We start from the raw sequence: 15648 nt of genomic DNA on the forward strand, positions 1-15648 counted from the left end.
AATTGGATCATGCGAGTGACAAATAAATGAATATTCAAACTTAACTACAATTTTATACCAAACCATTAAGTCCCTCTAAATCAGTGAAGGAATATTATTTCTGTAGTTATTTGTACAGTTTATTGCCATGTATCTGGAATGAAGAAACTATTAGTGGGGTCTTGGGGTGAAAGAACACATTGTAATACATCAGCCAATTTATGTCAATTAATGATTAAATTTAGCAGGCAAAAAAAAAGTTGAGTCGCCAGTTCTTCTTTGACTTTTATTTGAGCTTGCATTTTGTTCAAATTCATGTTTGAATACATAAAAAGTTTTTTAAAAATGTCAAACTGACCAGATATCAAATTACTTTTCTTTTAAAAACCATTGTGTAAAAACTTAGGACCGATTTAGAAAAAAAACATCTTCCGTTTCCTCAAAACTATTTTTTTTTTTTTATAGCTGTCACATAAAAATAATGGAACAAAACAGGTCTGCATAGATTCTGCAGGCAAATCGGTGGTAATCCGGTCAAATGCATGGTACAAGCTTAAGACGATCGTCAAGTCAAATCTGTTTCTTATTGCTCAGATCTTTGATGTTTCTTCTTGATGACATTACTGTAGAGAGGAAAAGAGAGATTGTTAGAAGATACAGTAGAGGGATTTGACCAGTCAAATCAGACTGTGCAGTAGCATCAAGACAGACAGGAGGACCAACAGATATGGCACAGACAATGGCAGGAGGCCCGCCTTTAGCGGTTCCAGACAGTTTGCTTGATCAAATCCATGGCATCACCATGGCCCCCGCCTTGGGTGATGAGCGCAGCGGCAATGTAAAGTGCAGACAGATGCTAGCTTTAGAACTCAAGAGTGAACTGGCCCGAGACACTACACCAAGACCTACTGCCATCTGATGGACTTTTCCCACTGATATGTTGTAAATTGGGGGTCTCAAACTGGGGGCATGCAGGCCAGATGCGTCTTGCAAGCAGATTTAATGCAGCCCGTGGTAGAAAATGTAGATTGTATATTGAGAAGTGCTGTGAATGACTACAGCTAATCAACTGATCATACAATGCATACTGAGGACTCAACCAAACCCTATTTAACCAGGTTTCTGGGATAAGTTATCATTTGGCCAAATTCCAAGTTTTTTTTTATATATATTTTTTTTACATTAACCATGAATAAGCCAGCACAGTCCACTATGAACAAAAACAAAGCTTGACTCTATGAAATACTACAATTCAGCATGTTTTCTAACAAGGAAATAAATAATTGTTTACCCATATCCCAGAAATTAGGTATGCAGATTTGATTAGAACACCAAATAGCAATACTTGTGTGTGTTGGGGACCCACCCGGACGATGGTAGAGATGGTATGCCGGTAGTTTCTACTCAGCCCCGCCCTGCTCGGCTGCGGGAGCGGACGTTTTCTCAAGGGATGGTTCACCGTCGGCCTTGGCCTCCTTGCCATCCTGGGGCTTGCCACCGGTCTGTGGGCGTCTGCGGCGGTAGTTGAAGTTTCGGCGGTAGCGGCGCTGGCGGGGCTCCTGGTTCTCGCCGTCACCACCCTGGTTCTCCTTGTTTTCCCCCTCGCCGTCCCGTACTGGTCTGGGACGGGGTGGACCACCACCTCTGCTGTAGGACGGGACACACACTTTAACACCTGAGTAAACTTAAAACAGCCCCTGGCACCCATACAACTTCAAATTATGACAGTGAATTCCATTTAAAAAAATATCTTACTGAAATCCCAACTCAGAAACATCCGAGTCAAATTTCAGATGATAACCTAAATTGAAATGGAATTGACCCAAACCCAAGGTTTTGCAGATTTGATGGAATTGGAGGTGTCCAAAAGCAATTATGGGGATTTGATCCACCCAGCCTTCTAATGGGCTTAGGGGTGGTTGTGCATCACATGGCTGCAAGGACACATGGACCAAGCATCTTGTGCACCGTGTGTGTAATATGTGCCATGTACAGTATGCAATGTGCTGCCTTGTCATTATATTTCATGAATGGGCTTCTGTCAATTCTGCCATATACTCAAACAAGCTAAGAATTGAACGTGGCCTAACAGTGTGGGGGCGCTCACTCCTGTCATGTGTGTGAACCTGTGTCTGTGCCCTGAACAACTTCTGATCAAGTACCAATTTAAATACCATGACCCCCATACAAGCTCATCGGTGCCTACCAGAAGAGAGTAAAAGCAGTGCCATAACAACCACAGGTTTGATGGGCCATAACACAGCCAAAATAGGAACAGGAATAACCTGAGAAAGTAATGGGCCATATACAGGGTGGTTGAGGGGGAATGAGAGTAGAGGTTAACTATGTATCTGCTGAGATCAGAGGTATTTATGCTCTCGCCATTATTATTGTCAGAGAAGAGACATTACAAACTCATCACTTCAACAGCATTGATATTCATAGATTGTTTAGTTCAGGAATTAATCAAGATAGTTTGGCCAATTCGCCATGTTCACATATTTCATAATACTTCCACAAATAAAAACAATCAGGACTAAAGAGACATGAAGTCATTGTCATTTCTGAAGGAGTACCCATAGAGTACATTTAAATGCAAAGTAAAATATACTTTCGGAAAGCAGTTGCCATTCAATGTTAGGCTGCAATAAGGGGAACATGCAGTCAGCAAACTGCCCAATGGTAACATCGCAGATAAATAGATTCCGAATCACATACCTGTGTGACAAATTCACCTAACCTTTAGTTGACAGATTAGATATGGTTTTCTGCTGTTATATAACCCCTTTTTGCAGCCTTGTGTCAATGAACTCAACACGCAAACCTTGGTCTGAACCTTGGTCGGAAGCCTCTGTAGTAGTTCTGCCTCATTGGTTTGTTGCCCTGGTCTGGACCGCCCTGGTTCTCGTCACCTTCTCCACCCTAAAAACAAACAAGAGTTAGACACACACATTCAATCACTGACTCAATACCCTAGATCCAGGTCTGAAACTCACCTTTTGGATAGAACGAGTCTTGAAAAACAGGAAAAGATATACTTTGATGAAGGTCAACTGACCGAAAGTTTAGTTACTATTAAAATGAATGCGCAGGTGTGCAGATACTTTTTCCTGTTTTGCATTTTGCCTCCAGCACCTACAGTAATTACCAGCCACTGATTCAGTGAGGAAATCAGTGACTGGTTTCTTCAAAATCAGTATTTGTCTGTTTGCAGCCAACTTCAAGTGCTGTCAGTATATTATATGAACCTACGCGTTTTCCACTAGCACCAACTACTCATTTTTCAGCCGGACACTTTTCCCACTTAAATGATCAAAGCTACTAATTAGCTAGTCATAAAATAATTCTGCTGAGCCCTCTTCTGTTAGAATGAAGATTATTCATCTTCTAGCGATCTATTGATAGGACAGGCGTCTGTCAGTCACAAAATCAGCAATGACAGGGAAACAATGCTGGTTTGACAGTCCGTCCTACCTCTCATTACCTGGGTGTGTTGTGTGCGCTGTGGTTGCAGCCACATCTCTTTACACAGAGGGTGAGAGCATGAATTTGCACATCCCATGTGTGGTAATGATGAGTCGAAATCCAATTAGCCTATTGTTTTCTGGCACATACATATCCTTTTGCATGCAGGGTCCGACATTAAAGATGGCCCAGGAAGAGTAAAAACATGTGTCAGCCCAGTGGATCTTGTCAGTAACTTTTCAGCGCATTTTTGCATTCCAGTTCAACATTTACCTGCAAAAATGGCTTAACCCTGGGGGACAAGCCACTCCAGACCCCAGACCAGGAGAGCCTAGCTGGCTTTTCCAATTTGGCTGGCTACTCCATGTGATTGTGAAAAACATAGCTATATATAGATTGAAGCACTGCACGGGTGGCGATCAGCAGTAGGTGTAACATCTTGGGTTTGTGTGAAAGTTTGATTCACCTATTTTGGTCAACCTGAGGTTTGATTTTGGTCCGCTGACCAGTGGTTTGGAGCCAACCTTAAGTACTGTCAATATATAGACCTTTATGTAGACCTATTTTGGTCAACCTGTATTGGTCTGTTGACAAATACATGTGAGGTTTTGATTTGTCCGGCCATAACCAATTGTGGCACGCATGTTTGACGAGAGTGTGTATGACATCACTGGAACGGGGCCGGACTGCTTCAGGAGTGCCTGTGACAGCGTACCTCAGTCATCTCTCCGCGAGGTGCGTTGGTGTACGGGGGCCGACGGCCGTAGCGTCTACGTACAAAGTATGGGGGGTAGCGCCGTCTCCCAGGGAAGGAGGGCCTGCGCTGCTGGGTCTGCATCTCTCCCTCTGGGGCACTCTCGGCGCCCTCACGGCTCTTGCGGGGGGGCCGTTCTCCTTCGCCCTCACCGTCGCTCTGATAGTTGTCTGGGTATTCGCCGTCACGGGCTGGGCCCCTCCTGCGGGGGTACCGCCTATAGCGGTTCCGGTCAGCGGCATACTTGCTCCCCTGGACTGGGACACCCGCTGGGCCGGTGACATTGGCTGCCTCTGCTCCCTGGGAAGAGATACATACATAACCACTGGGGTGCAAACTACCCTTCTGGAGTATGAAGTTGTTTTAGCTGTGTATCGTTGCATGATATTGTGTTGACTGGTCAAATCCAAGATTGGGCACATTAGAATCACCGATAATCATAACTTAGAGGTACGTGAAGTTAAAGTCTAGATTTGGTTGCCTTAAATATTGCTAAACATATTAAACAAGTCGTATGAAATCATTTGTGAGCCTGCAAGAGTGGTGCCAATGACAGTTAATAATAAAGCTCTCTGTTGTGTAAATAAAAGTTGTAACTACCTTCTCCCCTTCAACCACATCAAACTCCACAATTTCTCCATCTCCAACACTGCGAAGGTATTTCCTTGGGTTGTTTTTCTTTATGGCAGTCTAAAAAAAAAAAATTACAAAAAAATAGTTATTAAAAAAAATTGTCTAGAACATTTCATTACAAACTTGTCTTTGTGGTGCCAACTACAATCCAATTGTAATAACTGGAAAAGGTTCCATGTTGGGCAATAAATGACTTGACCATTGGAGAACTGGGGAGTTTTTACCTGGTGGACAAAGACGTCATCTTTTGTGTCGTTCCTGGTGGGTGAAGGGAGAAAACGGTGTAGTTAAATATTGGACAATTAAAACCCATTGGATTAAAAATGTCTATTGTAACATTGAGGCTAACAGATTTTAACAGAACTGGCTTAATGGTGCATTCATTGAGTCTTTACACAACAAGAGCATGCCGTGGACAGTCAAATACACTTCCCAGCTTTGTAAGCAAATCCAAGCCATATTAGGATTGGGAATGTTCCCTCACAAACACCCTCATCATATTAGTGTCTTTAGGAGAAACCCGGGAGTTTGGGGCAACTTGCCTGTTGATGAAACCGTAGCCATTTCTGACGTTGAACCATTTGACTGTGCCCAAGACCTTAGTTGCTGAAAAAGAAAAATACGTACACACAATTTAGATGATTCACTTTTATCCCCTATATTTTTTTGCATTCAAATTAATAACGTGGCACAGCCCCAAAAAATTACATGCACATTAGCAGTTTCTCATTGACATATTGCACATCAAAGGGGGGAAATTGTGAAGTGCACTTCCAAGTGGGTAATCTAATGGCAAGACTGATTAAGACCACAGACAAGGACCAGAGAAGATACTAGGGAAGCAAGCTATAATTATCCCCCAACTGTTGGGCTTTTTATAGATTCTGATGCTAAACCCTTGGTGTTTGCTTCCACCTGCCATGGCATGGTCCAATGCATATCAACATTAGTGGCGCAACTTTCACTGGGGACAGGGAGGTCATGATCCCCATTCTGAAATTTCATTTCGTCCCTCCCAGTTTTATCATTGCACTGTGATAAAAAAACAACCGCAGTGTGCTTGAGGACCATGCGGACACCTCAGAGCGGTCGGGTAGGCTGTTGGGAGGTTAGCCGGCTGGATTTAGGACCTGTCCGAGCAGGCTAACAGGCTGTTTGAAGGCAACGCTTATGAAAGACTGTTCAAGCCTTTGGTGCAGGCCAGAGGCAGCTGCTGTCAGTGTATGTGTTGCAATCTTTCACCGAATTGTAAAAGCAGAGCAGAAACTGGCTACTCTTTAGTTGACTGATGTAGCTGGCAAGGTAACTGCTGTTTAACAAAACAGAAGAAAAAAAGTGTTTATTCCCAGTGCTGAGCTGGTAGTGTAACAGATGTAACATTAGCTAATGTTTCATCTCCACTGGGGTGAATGAATTAGCCAGCTAGTAGCTACCACAACCAGCTCTAGCTATTGGTCAGATGGATATCGATATGCAGTGGCTATTATTACTAACAGCTTTTTGTATGAAATGTTTTGCCCCGTTTCAACAGAAGTAAATTAACTTGGCTAGCTTTCGCCAGTTGATGTACCATTCGAGTTGGCTAGCGTTACCGATTTGTTTTGCTTCAATAACACCAGACCTGAATCAAACGATGAAATCAGCAGCCAAACGATTGAAGGTCAATGGTTTGATGTTTTCAGTGCAATGTGAATTATAATTAGAGTCGGTATAGCATTGTAACGTGAAACATCAGTCAGTTTCCCTAACTAATTCCCTACTTTTCACACTGCCAGTAATAAACAGCTCTACGGGCGTTACTGTCATCGTACAGTCAGTACACAACATTATGCTCATCAAGTTAACAGGATCAGATGGTGACAGGTGTCCCAGCAGGGTCAGACAGCCAGGAAAGACCAGTCTACAGAGCTCAGGTGAATCTTGCAGTATATTCATATCGGTGAATGATACAAAGTTCCATCTTGAGTTGATGGGTAGACCTACAGTAGCTACAGGACAGCAGTTTAAAGAAACAGTCTGGGATCTGGGAATAACGGTAATTGCAATTATTGAACAATTGATTGTATTCTTGGTTAATATAATGTATAAATGGACACAAAGGTCATTCTTTGTCATCCCTCATCTTATGAGGATCAGATGGTGACAGGGTTTCAGCAGGGTTAAGCATCCAGGAAAAAAAAAGTCTGACAGAGCAGAGGTAAGTTCTTGCAGATAACACTATTCTCTCTGTGCAGTAAGATGGACAAGCCAGATGCATCAAAGATTTAAACTATTTTAAGGGGGAAACCTGGTAGAAGCTGTTGATGAATTGATACAGATATGATTGAATGCCAAGTCGTGTTCATATAAGCTCAGACAAATTGCTGCCGTGTAAAACCACCCATAGAAAGTCATATGCCAGCGAATCAATAACATGGAATCAAAAGTCAGTCCTCTGCTGGAGGTAAATTAACAAAAGGGGACCCATTTGCATATGTTATGGTCTTGTGAAGGCTGGCCGAATTCTGGCAAAGAGTAAGTTCTTTTATCTCAGCATGTCTTCAGATTCTCCATTCTCCCAGTTTTTGTTTGCTTGGAAATGTTGACACTGGAGACTTATCACAAGAAACTATAACTATTAATTGGAAGGTTTGTTATCCTTCAACAATGTCTCAAAGGATGGACAAAATGTCAATTTAGGTGTCACTATATTTGATTACAAGATTAAGGATATATTGTGGGGGGCGTTGCAGGGTGGTGGACCCCTTGGGACAGGACGACCCAGCTCTACAGTGTGCAAGTAAAAATGCATCTACAGTGTACTATTAGAGATCAATTATATGGAGTATGTGCTGTTTGTGTGTAAATCTATGTTATTTTTAGTTTATATTACTTGTTTCCAAACGTTACTCTTAGCAATAGATTTGATTTGATTTTTTTAGGATGGGAAGGAAATTGGATAGGAGAGTAGTGTTATTGACTAGACTGGTGGGGGTCAGGCGTGCAGGTGGATGGCTAAAACCAAAGTTGCACCTCTGCATCATTAGCTCCAAAAACACCCATCCTACGTGTTATGAGACCAGAACATAACAGTACTAGCCTAGACATTCAATGTGGCCTACCAGCATTCCACCAAACTGATCAGAACGAGTGCCTGCCCTGGAGGTAGCATAGCTAGCTAATGTCGTGTGTAAGCTGGACTGCTAATTATTTTCCGAGCGGAACTGTCTGGGCATCAGTTATGAATACTAGGTAACTAGCTAGACAACCATTAACCCAGTTCAAAAGAGCAAGTATTGAATCTTCGCACGTGGCGTCGCGCCCCATGATGATAGCTTGCTATTTTGCTAGCTAACGTTAGCACATTATATTTTGGTCTCAACCGTGTGGTTGGACATGAGCCAGAATGTCGTTCATAACGTCAAATTAATACTCATGTGCACAGAGGTAGAAATATAGTGTTGGGTACGGTTTCATGCTTAATAAAAGTAAAATTGTCTGCCAAAGCGGGACAAAAGAAATTCGTAGAATCCGAATATCAAGGCGGACATTTTGGGGGTCCCTATAGCTATCACCTCTACCGAACGGAAAGCTAGCTAGCTGACTAGCTTAGCCATCTGCAATTTTAAACGAAATAATCATTTGGGGGCTATGCTTTTTCATCATACACTGGGTTATATAGTTATCGAACGTTAGCAATGTTTTAGCGAGCTATTTAGCATGATCGCTAGCAAGCAAGTTACTCAGTATGTGCCATAGCTGCGAACAAAGGGATACGAACGCAATCGAGCCTCTGCAGTCAGTCAGTCATGGGCATCAATGAATTGTTTGTTACAAGTCCGTCCCTATTATAACTTTAGAAAATAAAATGCAAGCAAAACTGTCGTATACACTACCAATGTATTGAAAACAGTGTTATTTATGTGTAACCAGTGCGTTACGGAACCGGGAACCGGTCACGACCAAGGCCAACATCCACTTCTACTGTTTTGACAGGCTAACGTTAGCTGCTGGCTAAATCACTGCTAGATGCAGGAGACTGCGGACAAGAAGGTCCGTCTAACGTTGGTTACAATTACAACATGTGCCAAACCACATGCATTTCAGTATTAATTAACGTTTGCAAAGCTCTAACCTTGTCTCACAGGTCAGGTGTGTGGTCAGACTGAGGGTGCGTTACCAGTTAGGCTAGGTAAAGTTTTTTTTTAAAAAGGTAGAAACCAGTGAGGCTAGGTAAAGGTGAATTTTTTTTTTTTAAAGTAGAAACCAGTGAGGCTAGGTAAAGGGGAAATAAAAAAAAGGTAGAAAACTGTTGTAGACCTACTGACATTTGAATTGGCCAATGTACCGTCACAGTTGAGACGAATTATCAACGATATCTAACGTTAAACGGTTTCAAACTAGCAAACTAAGGAAACGGAACACTATTTAGCGGTTGCTATCTAACTAGTTAGCCAATATATATTACCTAGATTTAGGCAGCTAGTTTGGTAACTAACGTTACCTGTTTTAGTAATCAGCTGACGTTGTGAACTAGTTAACGAACATAGTTTATAGCTAATCCAATTGTAGGTAAATTAGTAAGCGTTTTGTGAGTAACGTTACCGTGCCAATAAACCCACATTTGCATTGAACGGATCACCTGGCCAGCTTGCTTACCGATGACCTTCTTATCCCCCGCGGAAACGGCGGCTGCCGCCGGGCTGGATGGGCTCTCCGCGTCGACGACAGCAGGCTCCGGCGGTTGTGTCTCGGCCTCGCTGCTCATGTTTTCTGGTTGGTTATGGCTTTTGCCGGCGGTGGCTTTCTAGTGTGTTTCCCGGTTCTAGATGGTAACCTGGGCCGGCGGTGGTAGGGGCTGCTGCCTTCGGACTCTCAACTTTCCTCTCCGCTCCCGTTGCCGATCGAACTGGGAGGAATGACAAACAACGCAAAGGAATATCCCTATCCATAGTCCCTCCCACTCTGTAATATAATTGGTCGAATTCTCTCCTCTCCATAACCGTCACGAATCATTTTCGTTACTATTGGTTATATTGGTTGCCAGTTATTTAAAAAAAATACTCCGTGAAAATTGGTGGAAGAGAAATGTCGAAAACCAATACCGACTACACGACAGAGCCACACAGACGATCACGACACATTGTAGCTAGCTAACCCATTTTGTTACATTGTACAGTACACCTAGATTATGGAGGACCAGAACTGCCGTAATTAGAATTAAATGCATTAATAAATTCACACAAATAGATAAATACATTAATACATCCATATAAATGTATACATAAATGCATAGCCGGATGAATGATTGCATACAAATATATTAATATTTAAATAATTAATCCCACTTTTATTTTATTCATATATATAATCTCCCGATTTGTGTATTTCTTCCTCCAATAATGACAATGAGGGGGTGTCAAGCAAAGGTATGTGGGTGGTGTCTAACACACCATTGGTTGATCAATTCCACAGCGCGTTGATCGATTGCATTTGCCTGGGCTGCGTTCGGTATGACAAAGTGTCAAAAGCTTTTTGGTCATGTTTCACAATAATATATAATGAATTAACATTTTGTTGCTTTGCTGCACGTGCACAATACAAACTCACGGCACATTTCCCTTGCTTGACGTAGAAACAGGTGAACAGTTTTGGATCACTGTACCAGGTCTGTGTTACACGTGGGTTGCCATTGACAATAAGGCACCGGACTACAGTCGTATAGTTTTCAACCTAGAAGAAGACCAATAGACGAGAGAAGGCAAGAAGGAGTCTACCGGGATGGGCGAGAGGAATGTCCAGTTGTCCATAAAAGCATGGTAATCTACCTCAGTTTTACACTTCGCTAGCTAGCTAGATAATGAACTAAAGTGCAGTCAAGTAAGGAGGAGCATGTTGTCATGATGGAATAAATCACCTATGTGAAGCTAGCCACAATACGGATTAGCCACAATAGTGGAATTTACTGTTTGGTTTAGCAATTGTTAGTGAGATGAGACATGGCGTCATAAAATAAATAATATTTTAGCAAGTTATAAATTCACAGGTATGCCATGTACTGTAATTTGTCATAGCTGTTATCAACACAATGGCATGCATACTTTTACTTAGATCTATTGTTATTTACAGACAGGAATGTGAAATTGACATACTGATACATACATCCTAAAGCCATTTTCTTGTTAACCTCTGCAGGTTTGTCATCTGATTTCTTTGAGCCTGGTGGAGATGGATGCAACCATACTACAAGGCTGGACATTTCGCTGCATCCAAGTTGAGGCTTGCTACCAGCAGGAACTTGGAGCACTCTGTCAGTAAGTCATGATATTATTGTTATATATTGCATGATAGATACTAGGCTAGAGGCCCTGGGTGAGGGTTTATTTCCTTCTTAATGCGTTTGAGCCAATCAGTTGTGTTGTGACAATGTAGGGGTGGGTATACAGAAGATGGCCTATTTGGTAAAATACCAAGTCCATATTATGGCAAGAACAGCTCAAATAAGCAAAGAGAAATGACAGTCCATCATTATTTTAAGACATGAAGGCCAGTCAATGCGGAAAATTTCAAGAACTTTGAAAACCTTATACTTCTTTGACCCAGTAACCAAAACAGTGTTAAACAAATCAAAATATATTTTATATTTGAGATTCTTCAAAGTTCCCTTTGCCTTCATGACAGCTTTGCACACTCTTGGCATTCTCTCAACCAAAAATCTCACATTTGGACTAATCAGACCGAAGGACAGATTTCCACTGGTCTAATGTCCATTGCTCGTGCTTCTTGGCCCAAGCAAGTCTCTTCTTCTTATTGGTGTCCTTTAGTAGTGGTTTCTTTGCAGCAGACCTGATTCATGCAGTCTCCTCTGAAAAGTTGATGTTGAGATGTGTCTGTTACTTGAACTCTGCAGCGTTTATTTAGGCTGCAATCTGAGGTGCAGTTAACTCTAATAAAGTTATCCTCTGCAGCAGAGGTTACTCTGGGTCTTCCTTTCCTGTGGCGGTCTTCATGAGAGCCAGTTTCATCATAGTGCTTGATGGATTTTGCGAACGCACTTGAAGAAACTTTCAAAGTAGCAAAAAAATAAAACTGCAATTCCAATTACCTAAAATGCTTTTTTATGGTCATTGGGGTGTCACCTATACCACATTTTTGATGTGTCACAGCTACATCTCAACATTTGTTGAAGGTTTATTTAAAAAACTTCCTACCTTACACTGAATAAAATGCTAAAATCTATGAAAATATCTTTCACTTCATCCTTTGAGATTTGTTTTTGTCTCTCTGAGTCAACAAAACAAAGTTATATTAAAATACAATAAAATACTGGTGTTATACTGTATGACAATATTTGTTACCCTGAATGACATATCACTACGGCCCACAAATATTGGTTAAATCTGATTTCTTCAGCAATAACAATGATGATCCTATGAACTATTAATAGTAGCAGCAATTGTATTTTTCTTTTAGCAAATCTTTTTTCTTCGGCTCTGTAATGTAAAATGGCCGCAGTCGTAAAAACGGTCTGTATGACAGCGAAATTGTCCCATCCACCTCTGAATTGTACTCTGCATGGAGTTCTTTTAGAGATTTCATGAGCATGTGCCTCTGAACCACCTTTTGCGTGACAGTGTCTTTCTTCCCTGAGAGAAGGTGACTATTTTCATATCTACTGAGAAATGAAATGACCTGTGTTTTCCTCACTAAAGACATTTTCTTTTTCCATCATATTTTTCACTTGGATTGCATTTTAATTTATTTGACCTTTGCATGCCCTTTCGTAATTTGTTGCTTTTCAGTTGTGATTATTTTAGTTGCATTTCCAATTGGAGAATTTTCTTCTTGAGTTCTCGTTTTTTCTTGTAATGTTTTGATACCCTTTTCACTTTTTCTGGAGTGGAGGAAGAAAGTGGTTGCTCCAGTGTTTCAGATTGAGGCTCAAGGGATTGCTCTAATTTTGGAGTCAAGGACCCAGATGGTTGCTCCAGCTCTGGAGGGCAGGTTCATGTTGTACTTGTAGTCCTTTAATAGTTTTCAAACCCTGCCACCTCTGATGAGCGTGTAGTAGGATTCAATCTTAATCCTGTGTAGGCGCTTTGCTTGTTTGATGGTTCGTCTGAGGGCAGACCGGGATTTCTTATAAGCGTCCGGATTAGTGTTCCACTTCTTGAAAGCGGCAGCTCTAGCCTTTAGCTCTATGCGTATGTTGCCTGTAATCCATGGCTTCTGGTTGGGATATGTACGTACGGTCACGTGGGGACGACGTCATCAATGCACTTATTGATGAAGCCGATGACTGAGGTGGTATACTCCGCAATGCCATTTGATAAACCCCGGAACATATTCCAGTCTGTGCTAGCAAAACAGTATAGGGTGTAATCATGAGTCCAACAGTTGCAAATGACAGTTTGTATTAGACAAATTCAGGTATGTTTATCTCCTTTCATTTTGCTTCCATTTTTAAGAAGTTTTTCAACAGAATCGACAGAAGAAATACACCCATGATCACGCGCAAGCACAGTTCACTTTCATAGCAGCCACATACCACATACAAACAGCATCATCACTTTGCTCGCTGTAAAGACCTTTCCAAGCCAAACCTCATATCATAACCTCTACACACAGCCTACATCCTTGTCACAAAATTAGTTGACATCATAGTCAACATAGCTACTAGAACTAACGGGCTAGTAAACCCGCTACAATCATGCAGTACAGTGCCCCAGTGGCAAAAAAAAAAAAATACAATACCAAAAGCTTACCTTGACTTGGAGGCGTTCCAGTGTTGGGTAGCCATAGCCAGCTAGCTAGCATAGCACCCCTCTCTGTTTGAGGCGGATGTTTGAGTAGGCTAAACTAGCTAGCGGCATTCGCTAGCTAAGTAAGTGAAGGGGAAAAAACTAACTATAGCTCTCTCTCTCTTGCTACACTTGCTACTCCTTCAACTATTGTCTCTTTCTTGGAGTCAACTACTCAACACATTTTGCAGTGCTAGCTAGCTGTAGCTTGTGGTTTCAGTTCTAGATTATTTCTATGATCCTTTGATTAGGTGGACAAGATGTTGTTTCATGCAGCAAGAGCTCTGATAGGTTGGAGGATGTCCTCTGTAAAGTTGTCATAATTACTGTGTAAGTCTATGGAAGGGGGTGAGAACCATGAGCCTCATAGGTTTTGTATTGAAGTCAATGTACCCAGAGGAGGATGGAAGCAAGCTGTCCTCCGGGTACACCAACAGAGTGCTGTTGAGGTTGCAGTGCTGTTGAGGTTGGGTATTTTAATCAATTATTTGGTGAAGTGAATATATTTAGTATAGTTTTATCTAAAAAGGATACCTTTTTTTGTTTCACTATTTAGATTTTTCTGAAATTCACTGAGGAGTATGGCCCCTTCCTCCTATGAGGAGCCTCCACTGGTACAGCCTTACCTGTTGTAAAAATGCCTAGCTAGAGCCGTTTGAGCGTTCGGCTGTGAATGCCTTCACCCGCTAATACTTAATGTGATATAATTGGTTCTGACTCGCTATAGACTGTCCGGGAAGAACAGTACAGATGCTTCTTAGTCCAGGACTTATTTTCATCACCACCACACACTATAGTATACTACTATACTATAGTCTATGCCGCTCTGACATTGCGCAACCATATATTTATATATTCTTAATTCCATTCCTTACTTAGATTTGTATGTATTGGGTATATGTTGGGACATTTTTAGATATTACTGCACTGTTGGCGCTAGAAACACAAGCAATTCGCTACACCCGCAATAACATCTGCTAAACACGTGGATATGACCAATACAATTTGATTTAGTATTCAAACACACAGAAATCTTTCAGGTAAGAACAAATATACAAGATGCAATAGGAATATCTACACAGGAATGAATGGCATAGCATCTATACAAGGATTTTCAAATAACAGCATACACATTTACAGCAGTATATATAAGAGAGAGAGAGAGAGAGAGAGCTAATTACAGGCAATATTTTATATCCCTCTCTCAGGACTGGTGGATATCTGATATGTCTGGTACCACAGTCATAAATCTTATTGCGCATGCGCTAAACATCTAGAATCTCTCGCCATGGTTTAAGAGTAGCACAAACCATGAAAACGCAGAGATAAAGTATTCTCACTAATGTTCAGTCCCTGGACAATAAAGTAGACGAGCTCAGGGGCGGATCTCCTTCCAGATAGACATCAGGGACTGAAACATATTCTGTTTCACGGAGTCATGGTTCTCTCCGGATATACTGTCCCCGTCCATACAGCCAGCTGGGTTCTCAGTACATCGCACAGACAGGAATAAAGAACTCTCCGGGAAGAAGAATGGCAGAGGGTGTATGTTTCATGATTAACTACTCATGGTGTGATTTATGATATCATAAACAGGAACTCAAGTCCTTTTGTTCACCCGACCTAGAATACTTCACAATCAAATGCCAACCGTATTATCTCCTATGAGAATTCTCTTCGGTTATAGTCACAGCTGTGTATATTCCTCCTCAAGCCGATACCACGACGGCCATCAAGGAATTACGCTGGACTTTGTGCAAACTGGAAACCACATTGTAGCTGGGGATTTTAACAAAGCAAATTTGAGAAAAACGCTACCGAAGTTCTATCAACACATTGCCTGTAGTATTCAGCTTCAAAAACTCTGGGCCATTGTTACTCCCCCTTCCGAGATGGCAACAAGGCCCTCCCTTCGGCAAATCAGACTACGACTCCATTCTGCTCCTTCCATCCTATAGGCAGAAACTCAAACAAAAAGTACCCGTGCTAAGGTCTATTCAACGCTGGTGTGACCAATTGGAATCCATGCTAAAAGAT

The 15648-nt window shown here is 41.7% G+C and overlaps 1 protein-coding gene across 4 annotated transcripts; it reads right to left on the minus strand.

Moving 5' to 3' along the window:
- Positions 1 to 251: 251 nt before the first annotated feature.
- LOC139368349 (Y-box-binding protein 1-like) lies at positions 252 to 9737 on the minus strand. Of its 4 annotated transcripts, none has more exons than XM_071107116.1 (8): positions 9470 to 9737; positions 5374 to 5437; positions 5056 to 5089; positions 4799 to 4888; positions 4223 to 4498; positions 2816 to 2901; positions 1346 to 1626; positions 252 to 602 (listed from the first exon to the last, which is right to left on the minus strand). In XM_071107116.1, the coding sequence occupies exons 1-7, from the start codon at positions 9576 to 9578 to the stop codon at positions 1380 to 1382; spliced, it is 906 nt and encodes a 301-aa protein (XP_070963217.1). In that variant the 5' UTR covers positions 9579 to 9737; the 3' UTR covers positions 252 to 602; positions 1346 to 1379. The 4 variants fall into 4 exon arrangements, with proteins under 4 accessions (XP_070963217.1, XP_070963215.1, XP_070963218.1 ...); XM_071107114.1 differs by having other exon boundaries at positions 1346 to 1623; positions 4160 to 4498; positions 9470 to 9730; XM_071107117.1 differs by having other exon boundaries at positions 1346 to 1623; positions 9470 to 9729.
- Positions 9738 to 15648: the final 5911 nt, after the last annotated feature.

The sequence above is a fragment of the Oncorhynchus clarkii genome, chromosome 16, assembly GCF_045791955.1.
Source record: "Oncorhynchus clarkii lewisi isolate Uvic-CL-2024 chromosome 16, UVic_Ocla_1.0, whole genome shotgun sequence".
NCBI classification, from domain to species: domain Eukaryota; kingdom Metazoa; phylum Chordata; class Actinopteri; order Salmoniformes; family Salmonidae; genus Oncorhynchus; species Oncorhynchus clarkii.